Genomic DNA, 24,714 nt, shown 5'->3' on the forward strand with positions numbered 1-24,714 from the left:
TACTGAGTGCCCCTGATCCTTAACATCTTTATGCTAAAACCCAAATCCTCCCAGCAGCAAGGGGTTAATTGTCTTCTTTCAATGCACTTTAAAACTCTCAGCTCTTGGGAATAATGTTTCCATGAGGGTTGAATGTAATTACACAATAATATAGGTACTCTGTCTTATCTTCAGTGAATGATACTTTAGTCCTCGCTGTTGTTGCTGCATGTGTTTATTTTGGGGCTCTTCCTTCAGCATATTTGATGCAAGGTATTTCCAAATCTGAGCCTTTGGGCTTTAAATGTTGTGCCACTTCTTCTGTTCCTTATTCACTACAGATTATGTATAATTGATGACCTGCATTTACAGACATGGGTGGTATACAGATGTAAATGTTATTATAGCTTTTATATTTTATGTTCTCTCTGAAAGATCATTTTGTCTTTGAATAATACTCCTGTTCAGATTTTGGGGGGTTTATCTCTAAAAGAGAATATGAAATGGATATTGCACATCGTATATTTCTTAAAAGTAATTTGGAATTTTAGGGTATGGGATTGGTGGTGACTGATACACTGCCTAGATGAGATATATCCCTTTGAAAATAACAGCGCCAGTACATGCCTGCATCTGTCTCACCTCATAATTCACTTTCACATTGGGTTATGGATGTCTGCATTCAGTGAGTCTATCTTCCCTTTAGGTATTATTTCAGCCCTTTGAGATAATAAGGAAAGTTTAATTGCGTTGTTAATTGATTTTTTGCACAACATTATTACCTTGATTGATTGCAGAGTTGATGAAAATGTTAGACACAGGCAGTGTAAAGTATCAGCCCAGTAAGGAGTGGGAGCCTTGTGGAGAATAGATAACCTTGATGTTAAGAGCTATATCCTTCAGATATGTCTTCCCTTGACATATTGATGGCCCTTGAAAAGGGAAAAGCTGATTGTATGCAGAATGCAATCATTAAACCCACTTCAGCTGGCTGTTGATTAATTTGTTTTTTCCTGAAGGATCTAGTTAAAGAGAAGGCCTCACTAGTATCAACAGCAGCCATTTTCCAAGCTTCAGATTATTCTTAACCCTCTCTTAGAAGAAAGAAAAATGATACTGTCTTGGTTTAGACGGGCAAATTGTCTGAAAACATTCAGTCCAACTGCAATTTGGGGATTATGACACTCACTTTATCCCGTTAACTACTGCTTCCTTGACGACCTCTCCTCCCCCTGCCTTCAGTATTCAGCTTCATTCCAGCCACAGCTAGCAGGAAGTCACGTTTGATGTTTTCTGGGTAAGGCCTGTGTCTGTTCTCAGCAGAGATGCCAACCGGGATGTCAAGTTTGTTTTGCCCAAAGACTGAAATACTTCAGTAGCGTATAGCTCCTTCCCAGGAGCCTCTGAAAGGACCAGAGGGTTCACTGCACACATGTAAGTGGTTAAACTTTCCTTATCCCTGAAAAAGATCTTCCTTGAATAATTTTTTTCTGTTATTGCTTTTGAGATCTTTGAGGTCTTCAGCAGGGCAGTTGTATTGTGTATTGCTGCAGTCAGAGAGCACAAAGGATGCCGTGGAAGTTGGTGTGCCTAATAACACTGCCCCTGGCACTTACTCCTGCAGGACAAAGCCCAGGTTTTAACAGCAGCAGTCACATACCGTGCTCCTTGATATGTTTAACCGAACAGCGGCTGTACGTGACCAGCTCTCCAGCCAAATTCACGTGATGGCTAATTCCAGAATAGCTGCTACCTCCATAGCGCTTTCTGATTCTGTGTCTCAGTGTCATCCACTATGAGAGCAGAGGTGAGGAGTGTTACCTGTGAGAGCCATTGCCTAAATGGCCTTCCTGTGGCAGATGCGGCTTCCTTGGCAGAAAACCATTCTCTGGGTTGGGGGACAGCTTCTGTCCTAAGCAATTCTTCCACTTGTATCAGCAAATGACCCAAGCCATCTAAAACGTTTATGTGGCTTTAATCAAGCAATTGACTGTCTTGGAAACAGAATGCTGTGGAGGCTTTACCCTTCAGTTAACCGTTTAAAGGCTATTCGGTAAGGCAGTAGGCAGTAGGTTATTGCTTCCTGTTTAGCTTGGTAGTCTCACAGACAGTCGCTGTTAATTTGTGCTTGTGAGTGATACAGTGATCAGTGTTGCTTGATTGTTTGGCCAGATGTGTTTTATTAGGTCCAATGTGCACATTTGCCAGTTGGCTCCTTTTTAATATGGGGACATGTTAACTTACGACATAGTCAAGTCTGACAAATTTGAACCAGCCAAATAAGTGAGTAATATTTTCAAGCTGTCAAAGTGGGTGAATACTGATTAACTGACACACTCCAAAAGCTCTCACCAATATCCGTGCTCCAGTGCAAAACGTTTACTAAGCATAATACTTGTTAGAAAGTCTTTGGTGCTTTGACTAAACTTTAATAACTCTGACCCTAATGGAAGGGTTTTAATGTGCCTCTCTTGAACTATTCCTTAGCCTCCTATCTTTTATCTTTAGCAAAAGCTTCCATAGAGGCTACAAGTGTGCTTGTAAACTGCATTCTGCTGTCCTCTGTGATTTAACCTTCAGCCCCTCTCTCATTAGCGTATTTGTAAAAGGAGGCTGAGGAAGGGGGAGAGAGTTGAAGACAGGAAACCATGACAATATTTTGGCATTCAGTATTGGAGGCAGGCAGTGTTTGGGAATTAGACTATGGCCAGTAAGGATTTGGCAATAGGCTATGGTGGTGTAGATGTGATATAGTATAGAACTAAATTATGCTAAGAGACAAGCCCAGGCTTGGTCCAGAGAACTAGGCATTTAGTGAACGTTTAGGGTGCTTGGATCCAGATGCATTTATGATTTCATTTGGTGCTATACAGCAATAGCTACAAGAGGGAAGGGAGTTCACCAGTTATTTGGGGTCCGGATGTGTCTCACAGAGTTCTAAATGCCTTTAGCTTCCACTGGAAATCAAGGGAACCCAGGGCCTTGTAGTATCAGCTTCTTAAGAATGTTTGTTTTTGTATTAGCAAGAATCATAGCAATCCTATCATTAGCAATGAGTTAAATGTTTCCTTTGTTTCTGAGGAAGGGCTTATAGAAGGGAGCAAGTAATAGCATGCAAAGAACGTTCCCTTAACGGTATCATAATGTGACAGCAGCACTATTTCATTATGCTCTTTAATTTTATTTGAGAGACTTTCTTTCCCAGCTTTAAAAATAAAAAGCAACTTGTCTTTATTTCAGATGACTCTCTTGAGAAATTTCAAACCAGTTGAACCAGACTAAGTTTTGTATGGCTTTTTTTTTTTTTCCTGATGTGAACTCCTCCAGCAGGAACACATCTGAGATCCAAAAGCAAGTTTTACTCATGAGATGAGCCAAATTTATGTCTAAACTCTCCAGAAGGGCTCTGCCGCTCAATTTTTTTCATATAAGAATTTGTAATTTTATTGGAATGCTTGTAGACTTTCTGAACAATTATTCCAAAAGTTTGCTTTCTGCCACATAAATCACGGTACATTTGTTTAATTCTATCACAGTTACTAAAAGAGCTTACTTCCCTCTTTTTCCCCCCTTACATTTACTTGTAATGCAATCTGTGCATGGTTAAAGTTTGTGAAGTAAAATATAATTATATTCACTTTCTGTTTTCTTAATGACCCTGTCATTCTTTATAGTTTAATTCCATTGCTGATTAATGTACATATTATTAGTAGAATGTTGTCCAAAGTCTAGAGCAGCCTATAGAAATGCCATTTTTGCATATGTTAGCCAAATTAACTGAAAATCTTGGACATTAATATGGTGAGTGTATGCTCAACAGCTGAACTTTAATATACAACCTCCTTGCCCACTACACCAAAGGCATTAAAAGTGTCTCTTAATGTCGCTTCAGTGATCACACCAGTGCATTATCAAAAGTAATAGACTGTTGAAAACAGCACTAACATTTATGTTGTGAGGGACTACAAAGTGCCACCCCAGCTGCCCTGGGAGCCGGTGGTGTGCACGGCCATCACCACCCCGCGGACAACATTTTGAGCCTTTTGTTCAGACCACTGCCCGGTGACAGCCTTCTGCAGCCATCTGTATACACAGACTGATGCTCACTAAGGTTAGTCCAACCAGCAGTCAGGCTCCTGGGCGAAAGGCTGAAAGCAAAGACTGTATGAATATAGGCTTTGATCATGACAGAACAAGAAATTGGCTGCAAAACTAACAAACAGTATTGCTTTAATTGTCAGCGCGGCGTATTTCGCTTGCTGGTGTGGTCCGTTTTTTAGACAAATGCATGCTGCCCTCTAGTGCTGCTGCTCTCAGCGTGGAGCTGCTGTCGGGGAGTGGCTGGTGGTCTAGTGGATGAAATTACTGGTCCAGTTTGGGTGCTTGGCCATCAAAAGAAAGCAGTGCAGCCTTTGTGACGTTGGTTGAGAGATGGAGGATGCTTAACAGATGCAACCTGATTGGCACTGGATCCTTACAGTAATTTGTTCTGCTTTTAGTCTACTGCTTTTATTTAGACCAGTACGAGAAAATGAGGTATATGCAGAAGTGTTCAAAAGACTAAAAGAACTATGAACCCATACTTCTTTTCCTCCATCCCCCTCAAGAGTGGTATTCTATATATACGAATTTAAGTGTCATTTAATCCGTAATACCTGGTGTGCTGGTATTTTCTGTGTATTTGGGTTTCTTTGACTGCAGTACCTCACTGAATATACAATTTATGTGCCTGAGTATTTAAAAACATCTGCCTAAAAATGTCAGCATATTCAGCAAGAAATATTTTGTTGTAAAGTCTGGATTAATTCAATCCATGACATTATCTGAGAGTGTAAAAACTGTAAAGACACAGTAAAGAGACAAAAGCATTTGGATTTTTTGTTTGGTACTTTTTACTTCATTTTCATTAGAGAGACAGATGCACACACCCCCCAACATATTTCTCTGATGATGATTACAATAAGCATGGAAAGATTCCAAAGAAATCCCAAGTGTGGGACCTTAAATTGTAACAACGATACCCAGAGGAGTACGGGACTGGTTAATGATTTAAAGTATTATGCCCTAAATGCTCCTATTTTAGCCAACAGTAAAGAATCTGTAGACAGCACATGCCCAGATCAAAGCTGATCATGTCAATGTCATTCAGGGAGGGAGAGATACCCTCCTTTCTCCCTTTTCTCCCCCCTACCCTTTTTTTAAACAAAGTATGACATCTGAGGAACAGTGTGTTGATTGTTCCACTGCCAGGATATGCATAATGGAAACATTAGCTCCAAGATAACTTTTAATCTGTCAGCCTAATGGCTCCTTAATGTGTAGAGGGCTTTAAATGTATGTCAGCCAGGGCTGTATAAAGTAATATAGTTTGTGGCCTGAATGGATCTAGATGACTCCGCACCATGACACAATATGGTTTATTATTAAGTATCAGCTCATCAGCTTATTCCCACGGACTTGGACAAGCTTCTCAATTTTCCAGTAACAGATTATGTGAGAAAAAGCTTGCAGTGCATTTTTTTTTCTTTACTCTTTTTTCTCTTACTTCCCCCTCCCTCCCCCCTTCCAAATTACAAGTTTCATCCCCAGCTGCATTGGGAGCCCTGAAGTGTATTTACAGCAGGCTGCACTTTATCACACATCAGCTTGACTGCTAGTTTACACTGAACATTTATGCAGCTCCCTTGGCCTGGGATGCAAACTTCACGTCTTTATATTCCTATCACCTTCATAGCAAATTTTTCCAATGTCTCCCTGTTGACTGCTTTCCTTCCCCTCCCCTACTCTCACTTCCCCCTTTTTCCCCCCTTCCTACAAACAGGCCAGTGAGACTTGACATGTCGCAGTACTTGTCTGTGCAGGATACTCGCAATAATTCTGGGTCTTAGTTTGCCTGCCCTGATTCCTCTCAGCTCTAACTTAGGTGTGTAATTCTAACACCATTGCCACAGAATGGATATGGATTTAATTTTGTGCCATTCAGTAATTTCTTTCAGTCTGAAGGACCACTTTATGCCCCATGCTGTAGGGTGTCCAGAGGAAAATATTATCATTTTTTGGAATCCCTGTGCAGGGAGAAGAGCAAAGAGGCAATTCGTCTCCCCTGAGCATGAAGGCTGCCTTCCTTTAGCATTGCAACCCACAGAGGGAGGGTTGTGATTAGGACAGTTGTTTCTGCTGTCAAAAGGACATATTGAAAGGTACTGAGTCTTCCCATGAGGTCCTCACAAGCTTATAGGTCAAAATAGGCAAGACAAAAGAAATGGATACAGGATAGTGATGCAGACTGTAACAGATGCCCACTTTATTCTTCTTGTGTCTTGACTGCAACCTGTAGTGGGGCATTTGGAAACTGCAGTCACAACAAACAGGTTGAACTGTAGTGGTCAGGGATTCCTTCACATTGCCAATGACGGTGGCAGCTCTTCTGTTCTTTTTCCATGTCATGTTGCAGTTTTTGAGCTTCAGCTCCTCCATACTGACAGTGGTCTGTTTGCTGTGTGTCACTGCATTTTATCTTGGTAGGGCAGGGTGAAAGCTTGAGTAGACTCTCTGTGTTACATACCTGGCTGCTCTGAGGAGGACTCAGTGACCCAGGTGGTCCCTTACACTTTTTATTATGTTACAGTTGATCTTTTCATGTTCTTGTGTCAGAAAGTTCACGGGCTGGAGCATATTCAATAGAAACTTGTTTTGTTCCACCAAAAGTAATCACGAAGAACAAAAAGCCTGCCTATAATTCCCTCCATTCTTGTCCTACAATAAGTTTATCATTTTAAATTTGTAATTAATTGGCCGATTTTACAGATTATGGGTCAAAAACATAACTCAAAAAGTGTTCTTTTCTGCTTTTGGCTCTAATAGATCTCCAAAGGTAAATGATTTCTTGTTCCTAAATTGCTCAGACTATTGTTCTTTATAAAAATGCATTTTCTACATTTTTACAGAAACAACTAAAAGGACCAACTACAAATGCATAAATGCGTGAAAGTTAAAGCAGGTGAATGAACCTTTGAAGAGTGAGTGACTTGGACAAGCACTCAACATTTGGGGAAGGGGAGGTTCATTTTTTTTCATTTGTAAAGTATCTCCCTGCTATTACAGCCACAAGACTCAGTAGAACTAAAAGCTCACTACTTGGGCCCGAGTCAACTTTTTGTTTATTCTTTTTTTTTCTCCTGTCACTGTGAAATATTTAGCATCTCTCCTCCCTCCAGCACCCTCCTCAGGTTCCCACCCTTGTGTGCTGTGAAGCTTTGTACAGATTTATGCTCACTGAATACCAGGCTGATTTACCTGAATTTCATTTTTTTTTTTTTTTAGTTTTATTTACTTGCTTTTAAATAACTAGATGGTCCATTTCAATTAATTTGTGCCAGACATGATTTACCGAGGATTAAAAAGTGAATATTTTGAAGGAGTATGTTTGAAAATATTTTGATGCTTTTTACAGCATTCAGATGCTTAATGTTGTTAATGATGATTTTAAAATAAATAGCTCAGGTATAATTATTTTTTTAAAGAGAAATTATTCTGACTATAATGACTGTGAATATATATATAATCTAATAGTCCTGATTTAGAAGGGGATAAAAGAGAGAACCTATGTGCTATTGAAGGTCTGTAGGATTAGGCTCCTAATTTCTTGAGAAACCCTAGTGCTTCATTTCTTATAAAAAAATCAAAGTGAAATTCGAGATAAGAAATTGTCAACTAGACATAAAGTTATTATTTACGTGAAGATAAACATAAAATGAAAAAAATATTAAACTCCTGTGCAAAAGGATTTTTGTTTCAAACTGGCTTCACTTATACCCTTAGAGAAAAAAGTTTTAGAGTTTTAAATTGTAGCAGCTGATGGATGTGTTTTGCCTAAATCAGTAGCATTGTAGATGTGAAACTGTTTGTAGATAGGTATTTATTCTCCTCTGAATGTTGTAGGTAGGGAATTATTTCCTGTAAAGGAAGTTCGTATTAATATTTCAGGGAATTTTGCAACTTCTGTTCATTAATTGTAGGAAATGCCCAAGTGCCTATGAAAAAAATGATAATGGTATTGATATTTCATCCTGAAGGGTCTCAAAACAATTTACAGACTGGTAGTATAACCACACTGAAATGCACGCAGCTTCTTGGTGGAACATGGCAGCTGTTTAATAGCCCATAGCAAAACTATACAACAGCAGGGTGTGGAAAAAGAGATAAATATGGATCAAATACAAATTGGCAGTGGAGGATTTAGGTACCATACTCAAATTAAACTTAGGCAAAGTGGAATCCTCCTAGAATATCAAGTCTGTGTGTGAAGTCCTGCACTTTATCTGACCAGAGTGCCTACCTAGTATGAGGACCTGTGGTTAGCCCATGTGAGAGACAGGCAGAGGACTGTATGCTGAAATGTAATCCCTGCTGTGTACTGTAAACCAATGTTTGACAGACAATTTTAATTGTGAATACTTTGCTGTTTGCAGTTGCAGAGGGGTTTATTAAAAACATTTGATGTTAAAATGGGTGCCTTAGGGGATCTTGGGCAGATGTGGCAATAGTTTTGGAGGGGGGGTGGCAAAAGTTTTGGCTTGACTACTTAGTTCTAGTAATTACTTTTTAAGGAAAACTGAATGCTGCTGGAGAAGGCTGTGCTGCTAGCAGCTGCCCCATCTGTGATGGCTGAGAGGTGCTTTTTAATAGGTACAGAGCAGTTATTTACTAGGAAAAAGCGTGAACCAAGATAGACAATGAGATGCTACCAGATAACAATTCCCATATGTTTCTGTTGGTCTGATCTGAATTTGGACCTATGGCTGAGGCTGTATGATCTATAGGTTTAGTACATCCCATTGCAGCTTCTTTTTATCATTTTCCCTGTAATACATGAACATCTCCAAACTTTTTCTACTCTATGAAAGTGTACGGAGTTCCAACTGCACAATAGCTCTCTGCAACACATGCCCAATTTAAAAGGACCAAACATGACTTGAACAATTTTTCATGTGCTTTAGTATGCATGTATGTGTTTATTTATTTATTTGGATAATTGGGTTTTCCCTCAGCTAGGGAAAAGCTGGTGTTGCTGACATTACAATGTGTTTGTGAAGAAAGACTGATACCACAACACATGCAAGCAACTGCAAGGTCATTACTTACCCAGCATAATTAGAACATCCATTCCAAAGGGGGAAAACATTTAAAAGATAAAGGGTGAATTTAAAAATGATTTTTCCCAATGCATTTTTTTCATAATTATAGTTTTAACAGCTTGTGGTGATGGTAGAAGCAGCTACTTAAGAAAAATAAGAAGCCTCATTCAGGGAAGATGATCCCTCAAGAGACTTTGTGTTGTCATTCCTCAAGAACCGTGAGCAGAAACCTCATTCAGGATGCTGTGTGTTGTTTTGATGCATAGGCTAGATAGTTAGCTTATTATAGCCAATGCTGGATATTTTAATTAAAAAACACCACAAAAGTCACAGATGTCACTGATTCCTGCCCTTGTCCGTGTGCAAAACCATATTCATGCTCCTGGACTGCAAGGACAAGTACAATTGCAGATGGGCAGGAGGCAAGCTGTAGGTTTCCTAAATTCACATATCTTAGCATCAAAACCCTTATTGCAGCACATAAGCCTTTTGTAGTTCTTGGTTTTCTGCAGTTACCAAAGGGAGGTGGGAAATGGAGAGGAAAAACAAAACAAAACCCAACCAGTCACCGCATTTAATTTATGAGCCAGATTATTGTTTTACAAATAACCTTCATGATAAATAAAGTATCATGGCAACATTTTCAACTGTGCTTTTATCAAGACTCTCTGAGCAGTGTGTGTAATATGCCTGGCAATCGAATCACAGCTGTGTGCCTTGGTAGGGAATCTCTGCGGAGACAACACTTCCTTAATTTAAACAATTGTAGGCTGCAGGAGTTCAAAAATTTCAGCTGACTTTAACTGTCACTAGCCCAAGCACCTTTATCCCCAGGCGAGCAGCAGCAGCTGGATTTCATTTCCTGCTGCCAGACTGTCCGACATCTTTGCTGAACATCCCGGGAACCGAGCGTCTTTACTTTAAGGATTTTATTCAAGGTGACAGCTCCTCACACTTTAGCGTTCAGATCACCTCAAGTAGCTGAGATATCAGTGAAAATGAGAGCACTTCTCCAGCAAACTCCAAATTTAGATTGACTGAGGTTATCCTTAGGCCTGTAGACCCAACCTCCGTGACAGAACAGGCCTGCCAGTAACTTTAAAACTACAGTGGAGTTTGTAATGATGTCTGGGGAGAAATATTCTGCCGGAGCAGTGGAGAATACTAAAAGCGATAGGAAATGATGTCAGATTTAGTTAGGGCTGGAGACAGCGCTGGAATATACTTGGCATAATATGGCACCGGTATCTCTGTCAGTATCTCTGTTTTCTGTCACCGCACACAATTCGGGGCCTGTCTGTAGTCCTGACAGTGTCTTTTCAGATCAGGTTATTGCCAACTCGGAGACTCGCTCAGCGCAACACCATACAGCACCCTTTGTTTGAAGTCTGCCCTTTTGTCGTTAATGCACTTGATGTCTATTTAAATCTGACGGTGAATGCAGTATCTGTTTTCCTGTCAAGAGATCATTGACAATATTAATACCTCATGTCCTTGCCTCATTTTCTAAGTGCTGACACCTAGCTACAGTCTCCAGCATTCATCAAACAGCACTCTCTCACCAGCATCTCTATAAACAGTCTCACTTCCAGTCCTCAAGAAATGCGGCAGACCTCAAACAAGACTTTTATCAATGCCAGTGAAAAAGGACTCTGAAGAATGCCGTAAATAAACTGTTCGTATCCTTTACATTTAGAGCTCTAAATGGTCTTGTTTCCAATCTAATGCCTGCTGCAGTTTGACTTGGAATATCGTCTGTTTAGGGGGAAAAGCTGGCTTTTTGTTAGACGCTTGCTTAGGGACGATAACATCACCCTTTGAGTGTGGAAACTGCTCCACTACAGAAATTATGGAAATTGAAATTATTGAAGAATGCTCTGTGGAGAAGGGGAGTAGCACCAAGCACTGCACTTGTCCCCATTTTTTGCTCTCCTGAAGAGGAATGTGTTTTTCACAGTGAATGATGGGAGTATCGTTTTTTTGTTTTTGTTTTGTTTCGTTTTCCACCGGAATGTGTTACCATGATGTTTGAGAAAGAAAGGAGAGCATGGGTTGACATTAATCTTCCACATCCCATGCCTTCCAAGGCTTTAGTTGCTTATCTGGCACACATTGCACTGGAAACATAGATGCAGAATATAAAAGCTTACATATCTGATTCATACTGCAGGTGGATACAATACCTGCTGTGTGAGTCCTGGCAAGCCAGAACTGAAATGAATCGAGGATCTGCTCCTTCCTAATCTTTACCCTTTATGTAAGGCAATGATAGTCTCCTTTCGGCTAGGTTATGTGTGCCCTTATGGGGGTGAACTACGTACTTCAGCGACAGCTGTGGCAGACGCTCCCAGGATAGGAGAGACTCTTTCACCTTCCTTCTGTGCATGGGAAATGACTTTAATTTGACTATATGTGCCTGGGGGCACAAAGAACAGCTCTGCTAGTAAAATTTAGCGTCTTTGAGGATGTTCACAGGTGGGATGTGACTGTGAACTTACGCTTTCACATACCACTTAGTACCACCAGAGGGGATGCTTTTGAATAACGTAGTGAGATCTGCAGGTATATATGTTTCACCCACAGCAGTTAAGGCTTTGTCAGGCATCTTGCCTCGTGTACACACTGAGAATAATGTGCCTTTTCTCCCAAAAGCAGCGTTCTTGGTAGTTTTTGAAATCATCCTCTATATGTAGCAATATTTAGCATAATTAACGCTTGAATTGTTTTTAATCATCAGGAATACCATGTAAACACATAGTAGGGAGATTGCAGACAGTACAAAATGTAAGTCCCATCCAGACTCTCTGTTTTTCAAAAATGGTCGAGGGTTACTGTGATTTAAAATACAGCATATGATGTTCTAGTGTGATGTCATTCCATTTTTGAAGACACTTACAGGTATTTGTTTAACAGGATAGCTCGCGCAGCTATATGAACACAAGTTTTCCCACTGGATTAAAAGTTGCTGATTGAAATGGTAATACTGAATATTTCTGACGTAGAAACTTTCTTATGCAGAACGACAAGAGAACTGTTCCCTTTCCTCCTTCAAATTTCCTTGTTTGTGTGCCTCTGAATGTTGTGCCACCACTTTCCTAATTGTAATTAATTTCCTGTTTCCTGTAGGCATTTTGGGAAAATGTCGCTACATTTACTACGGAAAGCATTCCGAAGGCAACAGATTCATCAGAGATGATCAGCTATAGAACACAACGCTCTTTCGTGCCTCTTAAGTCCCTCCACATGAGAAGCAAAAATTGCATCTAAATTTTAAGCATGTAACTAAAGTCCTCTAGTGCCTTCTGCTGACTTTGCCAAGCCTGTCAAGATCATCCTTCTATCTTAGTCTGAGTAGCCACACAGAGATTGACATGATTGCCTTTAAGCAGGCCCCATCCACCAGTGTGACAGACAGCTGCAGCCGAGCACCCGGCCTGACAGGAGGAGCACCGTGATGGATTGCCTGGTCCAATTGCTGCTCGCAGAAGAGCAGGGGTCACACCTGGGGCTTCAGTGAGCATGCTCCATCGGTCGGCGCCTTAGCAAAAGCAGCGCGTTTATCTCCTGCTTGCCTGTTGAGCGAGAGTGGCTGGCGATATCAAAGTGTTTATAAAAGAGAGAAGCTATAATTTCAGATGAAAAAGCCCCTTATCTGTTCTAAGTTTTTTTCCCTGTGAATTAAGTGATAGTGTTTCTATCATCTCCTACATGCTCACACAAATCCTCTTCATAGAGCGTGCTTGGTTTTTCCACAAATGATCCTATATGGATTATTCTTTCTTTCCACAGGAAAACAAAATCCTGAAAATATTTCAGCTATGCAAAGTACTATCAATGTGTATTTTTGATTATATGCAAAGGAAAAGGGTTTAAACAATTTCTCAGACAAAATTTGCTAATTATTAAATTACATCTCAACGTTTGCTTACTCTGACCTTCAGAAAATGGGTCATTTTTTATTCTGTAGTGGTTGCACAAGGTTGTCTGTATACTTGGAAAAAGCCCTCAATTATGATATTGACAGTGTGCATTATTCCTGGTTTATTGCACAAGATATTTTTAACTTGTGTAGAGAGTGCATTTCAAATGAAATGCTTAAATTTGGAATGAAAAAAGAGCTTAAAAAGAGGGATATAAAATAAAATTGCCACCAGATGGGTATGATTACTCAGATGGGAAAAAAGACAATAAAAGTAACTGGTGGAATTAACATAATTAACAGCTTTACTAATATATTATAGAGAAAAGTTCTGATTAATACCTTTTGAATTCTACATAAGAAGGGCTACTGTCAAGTTTTCAGTGAAAAACCAAGAATGTGTAGCATATTTCCTGCTGGTCTGTGAAACAGGTTGGACATGCTTAAAATCATGAACTTCTTACTGTGAAAAAAAGATCCCAATGTCTAATAAATATATAATGTTAAACACTGCTAGTTACAATGTGAGTGACCTAGGCATATGCAAAAATTCTGCCCTCTGTTCCAAACTTATCCATATTGGTCCTAGTTGAGCGTCATCGCTGTCTGGCTGTTCTTGGTTTGTTTGAAATTACTTGATGCTCCTAATTTAGAAGTTGCCTAATGTTTTTGGCCATTGTCATGGCTGGTGTTGCATGTGGAAGTAAATGATATGAAAGCCACTTGTAATACCTCTGCTAACGTCATAGATGGTCACCAATGAAATGCCAATTCACCTTAGAAATCCTGGGAGATATTAGATAAAGGAAAAAAAAAGCATACTTTTTTTTTTCCCACAAAAATAATTCTTACAAGTATTTAGGGCACTTGCCTTCTCTCTTGGTTACCAGAATAACAGCAATTCTAGTTTGTTCATATTATTATGTCTGTTTTGAAGCCTCCACATGCTGTGGCATATTATAGGCAGCAGGGTTCTGCTGGGTGTTGAGAATAACCTCATGTCACTTTCAGTCTGGTTGCATGTATGTTCTTGTCTTTATGAAAGGCTTTAACCCTGCCTCAAACAATAAACAGCACTTGCAAACTGACCGCATGATTTTTCCATCTTTATTTTGCTTGTTTACTTTTCCTAATGTCAAAACCATTTGTATCATTTTCAGGAGTGTTTTGTTCCATGCAAGGCTTTGGAGGCAAAAAATATTTTTGGAATGAGAGATGTGATCACAGTCTCATCCATTTTGGTTTCTTTTTTCACTTGGAGGATCATATACCTATAGTTAAATATGATAAAGCCCTAATTACAAGTTGCTCAAAGCGAATTGAAATTAAATGTCACTGATTCTGGAAAAGCAAAAGGATAATATATGAATAATTATTTTATATTGCTAACAAGTGTTAGGGTATTGTTTAAAAACTAGTGTGTGTGGATGTTTATAGCTGTTTATACAAACATCATTCCTTTTTAGCATGTGGAGCATTTTCAAGTATCTTTGCTTCTTCTGGTGTTGTAATCCACTGGTTAGCCTAAGTGGGTTTAGCTAAAGAGAACTGGGCACAAACAAGATTTGAAGACATGTTTGAACACCTGCCTCTTGAATGCTGCAGTGGAAATTCATAACAGATACAAAAAATACATATATAAAAATGTGCCTTCCCATATATGCATTGAACATTTGTAAAGCTCTTCACTTTTTTTTTTTTCCCTCACATTGTACAGTGTCAGAAGATAGATTTATTCTGTATGGACTATAAAGAAAGCTTGAGCAAAAGTCTGTCATTTCTTAAAAGCCACACAACCAGCAAATCACGAACACCACACAACAAAATAAAATAATAAAAAGAAACAAAATATTGTCCATTGTTATGGAAAATTATCTTCAGTAATCTGCTGGACCTTTATGCTGGACATTGTACAAGCTTTCAAATTTTCTGATCTTTTGTAAGTACAATTGCTCTTAAGATAATTCAGGTGAAATACCAGTTCATTTGGCAGCATACTAACAAATATTTATAGTGCAAACTGTGCATATGAAGTTGTACTAGTGCTCCTCTGTTTAGCACAATTACTTATTTTGAAAAGTCACTGAATTTCATCCAAATGTACTGAATGTGTTGAACCTTGCAAAGTTACTGTTACAGTCTGCTGTTTATCTCAGTCTGTGGTGTAACTCTTCTAATCTGGACAAGGGAGGCTTTCCATCCAATTTCTCAGTGTTACCTGGCCCCTAGGAGTGCTTGGGTTTAAGGGGGACACATGTGCATGAAGGACAGCAACATGTACAGGTGTCCTGCCAACAACTACCCTGTGTTGTCCTTCTGTTAGAATATCAGATGAGCAACCTCTGTGCCCTCTTTTGTAATGGAGGGGCTTCTCAGAAACAAACAGCTGCTCTTGTTATCCTTTTCCAAATTTTTCTTAAAACTGTTTCTGTCCATAATACCTACAAATAACTTCACAATAGTTTGCTGTGACTACAGCTTCCATGCTGGGAGGGTGTTGTCTCTTCCTCTTTCTGAGCTTTTTCTGCTGGTCAGTTCCCATCTGTTGTTTCTTGTCTGAGACTGAAGTTCTGTGAGGGTGAGGGTATGTACGTGAGGATATGGCAAGGGGTATCCTCAGCAGTGCTGGGGGCACAGTGTCATCTCCTGTCCCCAAGAAAGGGACAGGCTGCTCGTCCAGCCTGCCTCTGCATCTATGGCAGTTCACAGAAGATGGCCAGCTGTACTATGTAAGCTTTAAAGCTGTTAAGTCTTAACTAGCTGAGAGCCAAAATGAAGATAGTTTTCTCCTCTTCTGCTCTCAAGGTGAGAGGATGGCATTTCTAGGTCTTCTGGGGAAGAATACGTGGTGCACAAACCAACCCTGAAGCCCCTTAGTTGTGACCTCATGGTATTGCTGTGGAGACCTCTGTTACCTTTGCAGCTAGTGGGTCCCCAGATACCTAAGTGGTCTTACTGGATAGAAATAAAAATATTAGCTTGTGCTTGAGTAGCTCTGCTAAACAAATAGTGTAGACCCAGCTCTACCATCTTATTTTAGGTAAGCCTTCTGCCAAAATCCCAGTATTTGTTTTTATTTGAATAAAAGGTGCATAATCGAGGCTGATGGGTCAGACTAAGGGAAGCTAACACTGAGAATTTTCTGAATCACTGGATATTGGTCTTATGTTGCTCCCATTTAAGTCAGAAGACAGAAGCAAACCTGCCTGTGCTTTTGAAATTTCTTTCTTTAAATTACAGGGTTCACTTGCTGCCAGTGGGTGTATTAATATTTTTTTCCTGCCAACTATACGAGCATGTTGGGAAATGTTTACCCCCCAGCAGAGCTTTGCTAGATGCAGTCTATGTGGGGAGGTTCTGAATCAGCCCATTTTATACTGACTCAGACTGAGCCTTACCATATATTTCTACTTTAAGTGGTGTGATAGCTGTCACAGGAGCCTCTGCTTGCCCAATTTGGGGAGATTTTTTTTTTTTTTTTTTTTCTTCCCTATTACTCTGTGTAGATTTGTCTGTCTGTGTTGTTAAATGGTTGGCATATGTGAAAGAAAGAGGTGAATTTCAGTTTTCCAGAGGTGTAGCTGTATAGGCAAGATTGTGGCTGGATGTTTGGCACTTTCTAAGTAGCCATTTGCAGGATTAGTCTGGGGAATTTGACAGTGAATCAGGTGATATCAAGTCAGGGTCTTACATGCCTTGCCAGCTGTTGTCTTCTATTCCTAAAGATCTCTAGCTGTGTCTGCCTCAATTGCCATGTCATTGCTCTGCAAACAAGTGATGGCATGAAATAGGTAAGTGCTCACATTTTCTTTTTAAAGTGAAATTTCTACTTCGCTATAAGAATTGAATTCGGTATAAGAACTGAAATGCATAGTTTGCTTTTTCAGTGTTTTTGTATATACACCTGGTACCCATTACATCTCACTGTCTAGTCTACTTTTGCTGTTTAGTTAAAATTTGTTTTCTGTATTCCTTTCTACTTGTAGTAATGGGAATAAAAGAAAACAAGATATGATTGTGAGAAGACAACCATCTACTGTGGGACCATGGCTACACTAACAATTTCAACTAATGCCCAACAGGTGAGCATTATTATATATCGAAGCAAGTCTGAATGGCTTGAAGGACCAAGCTGGTTTATGCCTTCTGGTTTTGAACCTACCTGAAGTTAACCTGTGACTGTGAATAACTGATATAGCCTTTGATTTCCTTATGCCACTCTGGCAGTATTAAATGGTTAGAGAGTGTTGTCCTACCTACAGCTAACGCTCATTTTACTTGTAATATGACCAGAAAAGCTTACAGAGATCTCAGATTATCTGCGAGTTCAGCCCAAGAAAAGTGACTTCTTCCAATCATTTATAACTTGTTCTTAAGGAATCTTAAGAGTATTTTCTTTGGCATTTGTTATGTGAGAATGTGCAGGATACAGCCAGCACTCCTGTTTCATCAGGTCTATTTGAATTAATATGTTTTCTATATGTGGTACTAAAAGAGATGAATCTTTCTTAAAGTTACCTTTTAGGTTAGGTGACTGTGATGGACTTGCCTCTGGTGGTGTTGTCAACCTGAAGCTGACCCTTTCTTAGAGTTGCTGACAATTAGATTAAGGTTTCAGATCAGGATTTTCACAAGCCTTCAAGGAGCAGATATTTTTAAGGACAAACTAAGTCGTGGTCATGGCACATTCACAAAATATCATCATCATCTCAGCATCCTGAGCATTTTAAGGTAACAACATCTTCGAAAATATATTTAGTTCAAAGTTAGTTGCATTTGGAAGTTATAAGGTAAAAATCTATTTTATCTTATCACATTACATGCAATGTTAGGGCTGTGAGAGCAAGTTCCTAAGTACGTTCAAAACCACTTCCCACCACAAGTTTAAAATTTCTCAGAAATATTTTGCATTCTGATTGAATGTTTTGCTGCCAGTTTAAAAACAAAACTGTGTAAGGTCAAGTTTTTTTTTTTTTTAACTTATATCTTAATCTAGAAAGTTTTTTTAATTGACTATCTCACCCCTCATCCACAGTTCCACCAATCCTCCTAGAATATAAATATGTCCTTATAGTATTATACTTTTATAATAAAGTCTGTAGAATATAATATGTTTAGAAAAGTTTTTACTAACGTTATGTTTTAGTTTATTATACTTGGAAGTAAAGAGGAGTTTCACAGAATCCCTTCAGATCACAATCAAATACTCTGGAGAAAATCAGTGGCAGAAGAGTGCAACTTAAGAATTTCTACATCAATTTTACATTTGCATGAAGCAAATAAATAAATAGAATACTAAGGTAACTGAAATTGGTATTGCTGGCATAACTTTTATCTCTGCACTGTTGCTTTTATGTTAATGCTATTTTTTGCAATTCGGTATTTAAGATTCAATAGAGTAAAAACAAAGAAAGGTTAAGATTTCTGAAGACAATGTGCTTATTCATTTTATAGGCTTCTCTGATTTTATAAGACCTTTGAAACAATGTATGCACTCAATTATCTGGCATTCAGTGTATCTATCGAGTAAGCAGACAGTTGTGGACTTCAGGGAATTTTCAAACACACATGCTGTTCAACCTTAGCAATCTTCTTTTTACCTAGGAATTGTTTTCAGAAATTCCCATATAATGAAATTTCTGTTTAAGTTGATAGCTGTAAATGAGGGCACAGTTGCTTCATTTCCTTTTGACAATAAGCCAAATGCATCCCTGGTGGAACTCCATTGATTTAACTCTACTTGAGCTAAGCTACACTGGGGATGAATTTGGCCCAGCTTGAGATTTTTTTATTCATCTTTTCTTTAATTTCCTTTAGCTTAGTAGTCAATTTAGGGCTGGTCAGAGGATTACAATGCAAGAGAGGGGAAAAGAAAAACTTCTCTGCTCAAGATCATTTCCTTTTTAATACCCTACTGATTTAACCATGACTTGTAATGTGTTTCAGGTAGCCAAATTTCAACATCAATTTTGGAAAAAAGTTCACTATACTTGGAGTCTCCTTCCTTGGCTACTTCCCAAACCACCAAATCACCACCTACTATACAATGTGCATATTATAAAAGGCAATGGAAATGTCAGTGAGCTGGGAAACATGGATAAACTGCAGTTATCAACTGGTGCCTAATATGGTTAACTTGAGCCCCACTAATTGCACACCTCTTTGGCCATTACTTCAGATGAGGGTGGAGCTGCAAGATCTCAACATCTGTAATGCCTAACATACCACATACCTTTCCCCCCAGCTACTGCTTGCTGTGCTTGGGTTTCTGAGAGCCTTGGGTGGTTTCTGTTCATGTGATGCTCATGCCAGTCTTTTTTTTTTTTTTTTTAATAAGTTTTGGTTATTGTGGGTTCACACCCAATAAGTTTCAAGATTGAGCAAAGGCTGAAAGCATCATTCAGCCAAAACCACTACTGAGCTGTATGTGGTTTTCATCTGAAACCGTAAATCAGCTACATTCACTGAGGGGTTAGCAAACCTGGCCTGAATGTCAAACCTCCAGCAACTCTCCCAAATCAGGCTAGCTCTGGGTTTCATTATGAAAGGTTTGCACAGCTCTAGCTAAGCCCTCATTTTCCACTTTCAGATAAATGCTTTTTCAGCTGTATTTATGAGACTTAAGAGTAAAAAACCTACCAGCTGTTAATGTTAATCACAAGTTTATAGCATAAGCACATTCTGAGTCTTATCCTCTTCCCTTTCATGTCGGTGGCAAAGCTTTCAACATCAATGGCAGTAGGAGCAAATATCACAAAACATAGGAATACACACCCACTTTAAAGAGAAAAAATAGAGGTTTGCTTTGAACAAACAAACCCAGGAACAGGACACGGTACACTTGCGTGTTTTGCTCCATGTGCATATTCATTCTCTCATCAGGATGCACTCAATGGCAATATGGAAGCAAGCACAGGTTTCAGCTTAATGCTGGAACGGTTTGCATTTTCTTATGAGACACCAAAATACATGTAAAAGCAGACTCTTTGACATAAAGAACCAAAATATGCAATATAAAATCACGAGCGTCTATCACCTGTGGTAAGAAGGAAGCCCAGAATTGTTAGTTCTGAAGCAGCAGCTGGCTGATAAGTTTCTGCAGGTTTTGACAGTGGAAACAGTCTGTTATCTATCAGAATGGAAATTACTGTTATTTTACAGAGGTTTAGTCTATTCCAGATATAATTATTTTTAACCATTTAGCTAGGTCTGATGGTTTTGGCTTTTTTTATTTTTTTATTTTTTTTCTCAAATCACAGCATAAATGATTCGATCTATAAGACATTCTGCTACATTTGTCATTTGGGTTTTGAGGCTTATAAAAATGTATGTCCCTGTTTCCATACTGGAAAAATATAGATGATAGCATGCTCTTCTTACCTGACAGGATTATAAGACTTAGTTAACTGAAACTTTCCCAGCTCTGTTGCAATAACATATCACAAAAATTGTGTTCTCACTCTGTTTTTATTTTGTACAAAATGCTAAATTTTAACTTTATATATATATATAAAACTGAATCCCAAATAAATGTCATTGTTAATGCTATTGTTAAAATTTATCCTTTAGGGCATTCTACCCAAAGTAGCGGTGATAACAGTTAACTTTTTTGAGCAGTTTGAATTTGAGGCCGTATTTTCTAAATATTATTTTCATCCATCCATCCTGTTCATGTGTTTGAAAATGTGTAAATACTACAAAAAGCTTTGGTTGTGTTTTCTTGTTTAATTAGGTCTGTGTCATGCTTGCATAAATTGCAGTAGCTCCTAGCTAATGCAGAATACTGCCTTTTATCAGAAGTCTGATATCACACTGGCAGTCCTCCTTTCCTTATCCCTGCAGAGAAGAAAGGTAACATCACGAGAGGTTTGGAAATCTTGTTTATCCTTAGCTAATAATCACTGCATTATTGACGATAATAAATATATTCTGGTCCTTTCCACCTTTCTGCCTGCCTTTCACTCACTGATTCTCCAATTAGGCTGAATGCAGTAAATTCTTGACTGTGTGCAGTGATAATTCTGGTTACTTGTTTGGTATTAACTTTTTCATTTAGTCTTCAGTGCAGTCTTTAAGCATTGACTTTTAAAGTAACTTATCTAGAGTTTAATAGAAATTAATGAATTTTTGCTTCCAGTTATGGTCTTTCGTCTAGCAATGAAATTAATGGTGAAACAGTGCCTCAGAGGAAAAACAAAACAAAAAATTGTAGGATCCCTGGATGTCAGGATTGAATGTACAATGAGGTGCATACACAGCAAAGATAGGGTGCAGCACTGAGGACTGGATTGCTCATCTATGCAGAGCAAGAGTGGATGCATTTTACTTGAAGGTTTGGGAATGCCCTCTACAACGTCTCAGGTTACCCCCTGCTAAATGAGCATCTCACATCTGAGTCCAGCTTTCTTCACTGTCAAATGTAAATAGGCAGAATGGTTCTCCTAAAAAGCAATCGCTATCGTTAGGATCCCTCTAGGGGATTCCTCTAGTACTAGCAGGGATATGGGCCAATATGATGTATTTTCAAAAAACATGATTAAATTGCATGTTTGCTCATATGTGTCACCCCATGTGCCACCATCGCATTTTTGTTCTTGAAGCTAATTTTTTAAAAATAAGAAATTTAACTAGGAGCCCAAATAATTATTTTAACAAGCTAAATTTTCTAAGTCCAACAGCTAGTCAAATCTAGCTGAAACATGGCCAGTTGAAATGGGTAAAGAGAGCCCCAGAGTAAAATTACACAGTGTTTAACTGTGTGAAACATGTCTGGCTGCCCATACACAGTCACAAATAACTCCAGGAGAATCTGAAGAACTCAGGCTGCCCAGGGAAAAGAAGAAAAATGACAATGTATTGTATCAATTAAACCCAAAGGGAAAATGTGATAATCAAGACGTCCAGTTCCAGGCTTTTTTGTTTGTTTATCTTAATTTTCAAAGACAAAGAAATCCCAGTTTGAGCTTAGAAAAGATGTGCATTTATTTTACATAGATGATAATGATATGAGACTGCTCTCTTCTTCTGAATTGTGTTTTCAACTCCTGGAGTCCTGCCCTGAGAACCCTTAGTGTCCATTAGAAGATCCGTTTTGTACCCTTAGACTATGTATTCTTATCAAAATGTTAATTCTTCCAAGTCTTGAAAAAGGCACCCTGTTATACTGTGTATTTTGTATGCCAAATTAGTCCACTTTAATGGAAAAAGAACAGAAACGTTAAGGAATTCATGTGTATCTGAGTTGTGCACATCAATCTTCTAAGGCGGCACATAACAAAGGTCAGAAATAGCCTAGCGCTGTGTTTTGTGTAGCGCATCATTCTATGAGAAAATGTGCCCAAGTTCCTCCTAAAACATTGTTTTCAAGCATGGTTACTACTGAATATATTTCTAAATGACAAGGTTTATTTGCCTGTATTTTGATATGTTTAGGGGAAACTCAGGCTGACAGTTAGAGGAGGCAGGAAGAGGGAGCTACAATAAGTTCCACCCAAACACAAAATGTCATCTCTTCCCTAGCTAGGATACAGAAGCATCCTGATGAAAAAAAAAGAGCAGACATTTAAAAGTTTCTGACATGTGTCACAGATGCAGCCATTGAGCCACTGTTCCTGATGTAGCTCGAAATGACAGCATCCAAGCCATTGGAACTGGCTGCGGGACATTCAAAGTTTGGTGTGTGTCGCATTCAATCCTTGTCATGGCATATCTAGGGAATAAAAAAGACAAATGGACACAGGCAGTAGTGATAGTTCAAAAAACTTAAAATAAAGCTTCCCAGTCTAATTGATATTATCAAGCTGTGCTAACATTTACCAGCCACCAAGTAGGCAGACAGGAGGTCAGCACCCTTTTTTCCGGAAATTTTCCCCCAAGTCAGAAGGATAAATCTTTCAAGCTTTCTGTAAGGGTGACCCAAATACATGAACTGTGTACTCAGAAATAGCACTGACTTGCCAAAGAAACTCCTTAATAATCAAAACGTATAAAGACAACAAGGCTTCAGTCGCTGATGAAGCAACTTGTCATGTGTGCCCCCATGTTATTTATTTATACTAGCTGAGGATCCAGCCAATAATGATGATTATTGTACCAAAGAGTTGAATTTATTGATTTATTGATTGTACTACCTCTGGATATTTTACAGCCTGCATTTCTGATTATATCCTTGTAAATCTGAGGTGCAGACAACTTAAAATAACATTCTTTTTAAGCTATCATGTTGATATTTTCTTTGAAGTAGTGCATCTTTTAATGCTGGCCCCAAAAGTTTGTGCAAATAAAACTGATTGTTTGTAATGGCTCAGGAACTGCAGCACAGATCACTGGAATCAAGAGCTTTGTGTTGAGGTTTCCAGAGAATTTATGGTCAGCAGCCCATTAGCTTGTCATTGATTGCAGTGGATGAGCACCTGCTCCTCATCTAACTTCCAGTTCAACATAGGAGATACCTTTCTTTTTAACAGCCTGGGAGGTGAATACAGAGGATTCAATTTTAGCATTTTCCAAATACAATCAGACTCTGATAATGCGAATCCCCTGGCAAGTTGAAGTTGGAAAAAAAAAAATCTTTTGTATTAAAAAGTCAGTGGTACCTACAGGCTATTGGAGTGGTTTCTAGTTAAATCTTTTGGCTACCTAGGCATAGTGATAAATCAAGCATGGGTTTAACAGTATTTCCTTCTGTATGTTAAAACAGACATTATAGATGTTAGGATGGAGGAAAAGAAGGTTCAGTGAAGGAATGTGTTTAAAACACACACTTTTTGTGCAGCTTTATGAAAGGACTGACAAATAAATTTGTTACCTTAAACCATCCATCACATTACTGGAGAAGAATGTTGTATAGTTTTGTTGTCTGAGGTTCTAAAATATTTTTTTAAACATTCTTTTTCTCTTTGCATCCAAAACTAAAGCTAAAAGTTGAAAACGTTGAAACAACAGCAAAAACAAAAACCCCACATTGTTATATTTCTATCCTGGGTCGGAAATATGAAAACAATATATCCCAAAAGACCTCTTTTTTATCCTCGTATAAAATACAGCTTTAGGAGAAGTCAAGTTAGCATGCTAACTTAGACCTGAACTCTGAATGCTTTGAGGTTCTCCCTTTGACAACCTTAATACCAGCTATACTGACATTCAAACTTGGTTGACTTGGTTGCCCTCTGGAAGAAAAGGATGCTCAGAGTTGGACTCCTCCATTACACGATTTCTTATGCCTTGAGGGGTATGTTCATGAGGTATTGCCTGGTGAACTCTTCCTGTGTCTAAATTAAGAGACTGGTGAGGCACATAGTTCAGTGGGGCGGAGGTTGCAGCAGGCACCAGTATTGCTGAGGGACAGAGCAGGTAGGTGCTGACCTGCCCATAGAGATTCCCTTTGTACAGCACATTGTTTGCCTCAGTACCAGTGCAGGGGAAAACATACTAGCTTGAAACTCTGTCCTTTCTGCACAGGACAGATAGATTGAAGCGCCCATGGGAGGCTGGGTTCACCTCCAAAATTCCTCTTCAAAGATATGTAGTCAAGACCTACAAGGATACGAGAGCAAAACCAAGGTAATGATATATTTTTCTTTATGGCATATCACAGAGAAAATAAGCCTTGGTCAACTTTCAGCTGGTTTTGACTGTCAGCATAAATGTAAATTAGTAGTGCAAGGTGGTTTCATTGCT

General features: G+C 38.9%; 1 protein-coding gene across 1 annotated transcript in view; it reads left to right on the forward strand.

Moving 5' to 3' along the window:
* LRMDA (leucine rich melanocyte differentiation associated) overlaps positions 1 to 14,123 on the forward strand; it is a 669,624-nt gene extending 655,501 nt beyond the window's left edge. Inside the window, 1 exon segment of the mRNA XM_083843533.1 lies at positions 12,243 to 14,123. Coding sequence (XP_083699659.1) covers positions 12,243 to 12,322 — 80 coding nt within the window. The 3' untranslated portion in view covers positions 12,323 to 14,123.
* The last annotated feature ends 10,591 nt before the right edge of the window (positions 14,124 to 24,714 follow it).

Source organism: Anser anser, assembly GCF_964211835.1.
Source record: "Anser anser genome assembly, chromosome: 7".
NCBI classification, from domain to species: Eukaryota; Metazoa; Chordata; class Aves; order Anseriformes; family Anatidae; genus Anser; species Anser anser.